The sequence below is a fragment of the Suillus subaureus genome, assembly GCF_016647635.1.
Source record: "Suillus subaureus strain MN1 chromosome Unknown BJ212scaffold_387, whole genome shotgun sequence".
NCBI classification, from domain to species: domain Eukaryota; kingdom Fungi; phylum Basidiomycota; class Agaricomycetes; order Boletales; family Suillaceae; genus Suillus; species Suillus subaureus.
In genome coordinates, this window is record NW_024538943.1 from 8,510 (window position 1) to 17,230 (window position 8,721).

At 47.6% G+C, this 8,721-nt stretch overlaps 1 protein-coding gene across 1 annotated transcript; it reads right to left on the reverse strand.

Annotated features, from left to right (window-relative positions):
• Positions 1-7,808: 7,808 nt before the first annotated feature.
• On the reverse strand, positions 7,809-8,202 carry BJ212DRAFT_1490119 (uncharacterized protein; the record flags this gene model as incomplete). Its single annotated transcript, XM_041341447.1, has 2 exons — positions 7,809-8,077; positions 8,133-8,202. 2 exons carry the CDS (start codon positions 8,200-8,202, stop codon positions 7,809-7,811), a joined length of 339 nt encoding a protein of 112 aa, XP_041185106.1.
• Between the last annotated feature and the right edge of the window lie 519 nt (positions 8,203-8,721).

Consider the following 8,721-nt stretch of genomic DNA (forward strand, 5'->3'; position numbering starts at 1 on the left):
TGCCGAAGTAATTTACGGTGACACTGACTCTGTCATGGTCAAGTTTGGACCTGCGGAGCTGGAAAAGGTCATGGCTCTCGGTTAGCACCAACCAGTAACCTAACTTGCATGCGATTTAAAGTATTCTACAGGAGCGGAGGCGGCGGATTTTGTGACGGCAAAATTTGTCAGACCTATCAAGCTCGAATTCGAGAAAGTTTATTACCCGTATCTTCTTATCAGCAAGAAGCGGTACGCTGGACTTTACTGGACGAAGCCAGACAAATGGGACAAGATGGACTCTAAGGGGATCGAAGTTTGTCTTCATCTTCGATAGTTTACCATGGATATACTGAATTATGGAATCTAGACAGTCCGGAGAGACAACTGTCGGCTAGTATCGACGGTCATCGAGACTTGCCTACATAAGATGTTGATCGATCGAGATGTCAGAGGAGCTGAGGAGTAAGTATACGCTCTTTGTCTTTAGGTTGCTAGCTCAACTATCCCAGGTACACAAAGCGCATCATATCAGATCTTCTGCAGAACAAGGTCGATATGTCCCAACTGGTGATTACAAAGGCTCTAGCCAAAGCTGGTATGTGAATTTTGAACGAGAATGGGCTGGTGATCTAATGTCCGCAGATTATGCTGCGAAGCAAGCGCATGTGGAGTTGGCAGAGCGCATGCGGCAACGTGACGCAGGTTTGTGACTGATGTAACTGTCTGGTATATGTCCTGATATCCATGATCAGGTTCTGCACCGGCCTTGGGTGACCGTGTTGCCTACGTTATTGTTAAGGGCATTAAAGGTCGAATTACGCGTCAAGTATCATAGCTCTATGCTGACTTTGGGAATAGGTGCTGCTGCATACGAAAAATCCGAGGATCCCCTTTATGTATTAGAGAATAACATTCCCATCGACACCAAATATTACCTCGAAAACCAGCTCTCCAATCCTCTTATGAGAATTTTTGAACCCATCCTGGGTGAGAAAGCAGCATCATTGTGTAAGTTACTTCATTGGCTGCACGAACATCGTCTTTTGATATGTTCCATAGTATCTGGCGCACACACCAGGACAATCCAGATCGCAACTCCAACAGTTGGCGGTCTGATGAAGTTCGCAGTGAAGACGGTAACATGTCTTGGGTGCAAAACTCCATTGCGGTCGAATAACAGCGTAAAAAGTAAGCCTAAACAAGCAAGCGTCTGATCCTATCTCACTGCTGCCTTTGCTGTAGATGGTGCCGTGTGCAATAACTGTCGACCAAAGATCGGGGAGCTATATCAAAAGCAAATCACAAGCGCGTCGCAGCTGCAAGTACGGTTCTCGCGATTGTGGACCCAATGTCAACGTTGTCAGGGCTCTTTGCATCAAGTAAGATTATGTTTGTTTTACTTCGACTGTCATTGACACTCCGGTTGATAGGATGTGCTATGTTCGAGCAAGGACTGCCCGATATTCTACATGCGGAAGAAGGCACAAAAGGACGTGGAAGATGCGAACTCTGTCCTCGAGCGGTTTGATGCGGATCTGTGGTAGTTGATATCGATGTATCGTTATTTTTCGTTTCGCTTGGTTTCTCTGCACTTCTTGTATCATTAATCATCCTAGCAATATTTCCTTCAAGTGTGATACCGCCTGATATGATCTAGAGTGGTTGCAGGCACTGGGTTAAATGTCTGATCCTTGACTACTGGGAGCTTAATGCAGCTGACACTGACGGTCAACAGGGTCTCGATTGGAATAGCCGTGCGCGAGCATCTTCCTTCCTTATGACAACTACCTTCTCTCGGCTACCTGTTTGCAAACATCTGAAGCAAAGTGTCTATGAAATGGGGACAGGAACAGCTTGCTTTTACTAAGACCAACCCACTCTACTGTGCACCAGCCTTGGCAGCATCCGTTGGATTTTACACAGACCTCCGGTTAGAGGGCCGTAGTGCTCAACTGTTCCTCAGGTGAGTCGATTGCTATGTTCTACTTCTGCCTGTTCTGCCCCCGACCCTCCGGGCATTCTACGTTTGGTGGAAGCGGAAATTCGTGCTCTGTTTCTGCCACAACGTCCTCTGCATCCAAACGTCCGACGGTTTTGGTCAAAGAATGGATCAGACCACGGTCGCCTGTACAATATACAATGTGCAGTACTCGATGTTAGCGAATCCCCGGACGTGTTGAGATTCTGGCCCATGTTCACTGCCAGACATTACTGCAATCTTAACCCCTGACTCAGGGTGTAACATAGTCAATAGCTCTGCTGGACGACCACGACATGTAATGCAAGATGCAAATGCGACTATGAACCGCTTTGAACCTACATTCTTCGTCCTTAGTACAGTGCAGTATCCAACTTGAAGAGTATTCCCCGGCATGGAACACTTGTAGTTGACTCAATATACTTAGCTAGTAATCTTCAAGCATGATTCAGTAGATTCAAATGGAGTGTATTAACAGTGAGTATACAACAAAGTATCATAATGAGCGACGAGCGTAAATCCACAACCTGAAGATTAAGAAGTCTTCTTCCAATATTTGCAAAGTACTGTTACATGTGTCCATAGTAGTGTGAATGAGTTTGAACTGTACAGAAAAAATATATGCAGCGTGCCCTGTCTTGCAAAACATCGAGTTCCTAGGAATTGAATTGCATTAGAGATAATCTCTCTAGCAAATGCTTACCTCAGAGAGGTGGCATACAAGCCGGAACCCGAACGAGGACAGACGGAAGCTAATCCTCGGTCAAATCGAGGACCTCCATAGTGGTTTGCTGCCGTCGTGAAACCCCGCATTTCAAATTAACACGTGAGAGCTTCCGGTCCTCAGACGAGGCCAACTGGATGCGTAAATGCTGGAGCTCCATCTGCGAGATAAGAATGAGGTGGAAGGCCCGAAAGATGTCGGGGCAAGAGTTTACCTCAAGATGTTGAATTCGGGGCTTCACATCCTTTAAGGGCAATGGCAAACTTGAAGGCGCATATGGTCCGTCAATGATTTCTATTTCATCATCATCGTCATTTGCCTCCTCCCTGCTTGAGCTATCTGATGTCGATGGCGCTATGCCCATTGCCTGCAAAATGTCTAAGATTGAAAACGAGTGAGCGGGATATATGCGTAGAAAATAATGTGACCTACCCAAGCGTGTATATTTGAACACGAAAACAGTCGTAGGACGGTTATCCGGTTTGAACACGGTGCGGGATGTGGGACGACCTGACCGATAATTTACTTGTCGGGGAACTTCGTCTCCAAAGCTTAACAGATGATGATTATCAAAGAGTGAGACAATGGGTGAAATTCTACGCACACGACACGATGAGCACACGCCTTCTTCGACCGTTCATGCACCTTGCTTTCTTGCACACGGAGAGTGTGATTTTTCGATATACCATGTTTAACTACCTGCGTCTTCGTGTACTCCCCCGTTGCAACCTTCAACACGATCTGACCTATGTCGTTCGAACTTGGATCACCGAGCATTGAGTCATCGTCTGAAGTTTAGTGTTAGAAAGAGGAACTAGACTCTTTTAGCATATTGACCAGTAAGCTCAAGTTTTGAAAACATGAAATCTCTGGTGACTGAGTCACTGCCCCAGTACGTGCATTCCTTTATGCCGACCCAGCTCGGGCGCACAGTTTGTCTAGCACAACGAACACCGTCAACGGAGACAGCTGTTTGGATGCCACAGGACTGCTTAGCTGCGTTCATCCACCTGACTCCAAATTTCTTGTGGAGGCATTTAAGGCTTTCGCCAGTATATATGATGAATGACACACCTTGCCTTCTTCCGATGCAATCCAGCAGGTTATTCTGTTCTCCGTCGATGTGCTGGAAACAACAGCAGCATACTCCGGAAGCTCCTGACCGTCAGCGAATACATAAGCAGACAAGTCTCCAAAAATCATAATGTACAGCAAATGTAGAGCAATATTTCAAGACTTTTGAGAGACGCGAAGTAGGTAGGCAAGTGAGGTTGACCGTCTATGTTTGAATTTAAGTGGGTCGGATCACGTGCAGTTAGAGTTGTATTACGGTGGCCCCTAAGATACCCTAGTGGTATCACCTCCCCACTTCAGAACGAAGAGAGCTCACTAACTAGCCATGGGTGGGCCAAATTGGCTGGTACGTGTAGTTCTGGTCTGCCTTCAGAATCTTCCACAAGCAGCGCGCTTACCTGGCTTATCTATGACGCGTGACGCTTCAATAACACTGCCTTACAGCGCAAGATGTTCGAAGAGCGTCTAGAAGCCTGTTCTTCGTACGTCAGACTAAATGTTATCAAGCACAGCATACTAAACAGCAGCGGAGAATTCTATGCGGCTGTCCAGGGCAGGATAATTTATTGTAATATGATCATAATGATTGGAGGAGGATTATAAACGAATCTACAATGCTAGAACTGTTTCAGAGTCCTGTGAAAGTAAATTCATGAGCCATGCGATGAGTGACTAGGTGACTCCGTGACAAGACGCGTGTGTCACGTGCTTCGAGAATGGACTGATCATCTTTTGTTGAACAGTACCAACGACGGCAACCAAACGGCTCATTTTTGCGAAAGCGTCAAGGACGGTCGACACAAAGTTCAACGGAAAATGAATACCAGACGTGCCAGGATTGCAGATACGGAAAATTATGGCTCGGATTCAGGCGGTGACACTGAACCAGATGCACCAAGACCAAGACCAACACTTCGACAGGGCAGCAAGAAGCGGATCAGTGATATGTATGCCGGCGAGAATGAAGCGCACTCTGAATCTGGACGCCCTCCACTGAGGGCAGTCAATATAAATGACGACGCGGCTGAGAAGCGCAGGCGGAGGAAGAGCAATAAGCTAGCTGTCATAGAAAACGCGGAAGCTGGGCCTTCGACAGAGCGTCATGATCAGGCAGAATCTTCCAAGGCTGCACAGGCGAAGCTGAAGCAACAGCAGCTCAACTCTGTGGCCCCGCCTCCTGTCATCAACGTACCCCTAGACGTCATGAGCTCCAACTTTGAGGAATGGATGAAAATGGCGACAGACAATGTGCGTATATTCGTGTTTAATCTAGATCTTACTGCTTATCATAATCACTGCCAGAAAATCAAACGCTGCGAACTCATGGAACTTCGCGCTGATTGATTACTTTCACGATATGTCACTACTTCGAAATAATGTCGACAACTCCATCAACTTCCAGCGCGCTTCATGTACCCTTGATGGCTGCGTTAAAATCTGGACTAGTCGTGTCGACTCTGTTGGCACTGAAACAGGCAAGCTGCTCAGCAACCTTGCCAACGAAGGAATGGTCGGTGAGGAAGACGATGAAGCCCTGTCGGACAATCCTGATAGTCAAGACGCGACGCAGGCGAAGAAAAAGAAGAAATCGCACCGACCCGACTCGACGCTCGCTAAAGACGCCTCACAGCTTCACAGCAAGAAGCTGGATCTCGAGTTTCGCGTTGACCCCCTTTTCCGCAAAACTTGCGAAGATTTCGACGAGGGCGGCGCACAGGGCTTGCTCATGAATCACCTTAGTTTGGGGTTGGAAGTGATGGTGGCATGCGCGTCGTCTTTGACGCGAGTGATTCTATGGGCCGAGTGGCGGAAGATGAGGAGGATGAGGAGGAGCAGCAAGAAGATGTGGATATCATTACTACGAAGTATGTTGGAAAGTTCTCTTGTATGATAAATACTCACCATTATACTAGGTCAATTTTTTTCTGACTTAGAGGTCCTCGACGATAAGGCGATCTCCCATTCACTATCCGCCTTCTCGTTTGCCAAAGACAGTAACCGTTGTTTGACGACTCTCTTTACCGTGACGATACAGTCGATAATGAAGGTGGCGATGAAGACGACAATGATCCGGGCTTCGGAGACTATGGCGCAGATGGTGCACCCATGGATGTGGATGGTGATCGCGGTGGCCAGGATTTCTTCCAGGGCGACCAAGCTGTCGATGATGATTATGATGGTGGGGATGCTTTTGGGGGGGTGACTATGGGGGGGGGAGAATGAGTCGGTCGGCGCCGAAGGTGATCAACGGCATGCGGTACGACCAGGAGGCGCATTTATTCCTTTCGACCCACGACGTGCGCCAAACGAGCGAGATCGCGTAATAGCCATTACCGACGCGGATGGTGAAAACGCGATGATGGGTTACTTCGATAAGAACCTCATGAAAAACTGGGCGGGTCCTGAACACTGGAAGCTGAGGAAAGTGGTTCGGAAACGTGAGTTCTTCGCTCATTTAGATATGCTATGTTGATGACGTTGCGCTACAGCAGAGGCTGATGCTCCCAAACCTCGGCGAGGAAGAAGGAAGCGTTTAAGATCGACTTCCTGACGCCCGCCGAGAAAGACATCAGGACGATTGCAAAAGAGATGTTTGCGAAAGTCACGGGGGGGCTGGCATCACTTTGCCCAGCTACGGAGGTTCGAAGACTGGCAAGAAGGGTCGGGGCGGCCGCAAAGCGAAGGAGGAGAAGCGTGATGAACATACTCTTCCTGACGACATGCACTTCTCAAGCAGGCAACTCGTTACCCTGTTCTTGAAGCCCAAATTCTCGGTACGTGCAATTATTTTCGCGACAACATAAATTGACATCTGCGCACCCCCAGTTGAAGATGCGTGGACAACCCGTCAGATTTAATGAGGATGGCGACGGAGAGGTCGATGAGCAATTTTGGGCGCAGGCCGCAGCGAACCAAGCTGCGGAACGTGCGGCAGGTGAAAATGATGAAAGTAAGAATGTTGTGCATTCAGGCTTTATATGTTCTAAACTCATTGCTCCGCAAGCCGGCGATGGACTAAATATACCTTTCAATACCCAGTTCTTCGACAACGACTATGATGACGGCCCGGGCTTTGACGATGGTTTTGATGGCGATGGTGCAGCGATGGAGGATGCTGGAGAGCAGGACCTCTTGGCTGCCACACAAGGTCAGACGCGGCGGGTTCGACCAGAATTTGTCAATTATGCCAAACGTGCCAAACGGGTAGACGTGAGGAAGCTGAAAGAAAACATTTGGAAAGGCTTGGACATTAAGGTTGGGAAGCCGAAGGAGGACGAAGAAGACGACAATATGGTTTGTCTCTTTCGAATCGCCCCTCCTTTTCTGCTCACCCGCCAATAGGATGTCGATGACACGTCTCTTACTAGCCCCAAAGAACATAGAATTTTCAGCTCAGTAATTTCTGGACTACAGAAATCGTATCCGAAGGACAAGATGGAAGAGATCAGCACGAGCTTCTGCTTCATATGTCTACTGCACCTTGCTAATGAACAGGGACTGAAGCTACAGACTTCTCCTGGCGGCCAGTTAGACGAAGAGGAAAATGAAGCCATGGACTCTGAAGACAGAGACAAAGTGGGAGACATATGGAGTTTAAAAGTGTGCCCGCTGCTTTTTTCATTGATCGTCGCTGACCCTTTGCGTCCATAGGTGTTTAGGGACCCAGATGCTACCCTCGCTGCTTAGCTGCAGACCAATATAGTTCTTGGCCTGCGGCCGAGTGACCCAGACTTACCAATATTTTTATTTCCATATGCTACTACACCATTTCTGTGTTGTTCTTGCTTTCTCCACTATAAATAACGGGTTGATCACACAATAATCTGTTGTACACCGCCGAATGGACGAGATGTGTTAAAATTCTACCGAGCTACAATTTCGATTTCAAGTACTAAGGCTACAGTGTGTATCACAATGTGAGGTGGTATCTAGTTCCAGCTACAATCCGGGGAGAAATGATAGTGTTAAAAATACAAGCAATTCCGTCAAGTCTTTCTCAGCCCACAGCACGCATAAATAAATCGACTTTTTTCGTAGAACGGACCACATTTAGCGCGATTTGGCTTTCCAGGCACGCCACAAATTCTCCTGTTTCTTCTGATGCTTGGCTTGGAGCTGCAGGAATTCCTGATACGCCTGTGCAGGCAATTCAATCATGTCTGTGGTGGTGGTGCGAAACGGGAAGACGGTAAGAAGGTCTGAGGCGGCGATGCGCGCCTGAGGGACGGACGAAGCCAAGAACAGGTGGTCGCCAAAAGGCGCATAAGTGTATACATCTAACCATCGATCACGACGATGGTGGGGTTGGCCTGAGGCAGCTGTGTAGGGAACTTGTAAGAAATTTGTTCTTGAGTAGTTTCGGTGGGTACGTACTACTTTGTGTAATCTGTATGATCATAACTTGGTGTTGCACGACAGCGATGGCGACTGTTCCGCGGTTCATGATGGGCGGGAGTGAAATATATGCAAATTGACACAAGGGCAAATAATACAGCAATAGAGTCGAAAGATATGAAAAGAAAGACTCGGAGAGACGGTTCTCTCAGTTGTAAACAGATCTTCACAAGGAAGACTTAAGGACGCTTGGGTTATGGACTTGAGATACACCCAGCTATATGAGCGTTTCTGTTCCAGGTTAAGCATGTGAGGCTGATGGTGATGTACAAGGGTCTGTCAAGACTTCTGAGGCCTGACCCTTGTCATACATACAACATTCGATTCCCTTCAGAATAAGAACTGGCCAACCTTGTCACCCATGCCATAGTACAACACGTGGCGGGCGATAAGCTAACGACCAAAAGAAACCTCCTTTTGTTGTGCAAAGTTACTCTTGAGGAGAAAGTAAAAGTACAACGACATAGAAGAACGCTTGGAGGTCGAAAAATCGGCGATAAGGACATCCTACCATTTTGGGCATGTATTGACTTTCACTGAGAACCGAAAAGCCGGCGAAGATCCTCTT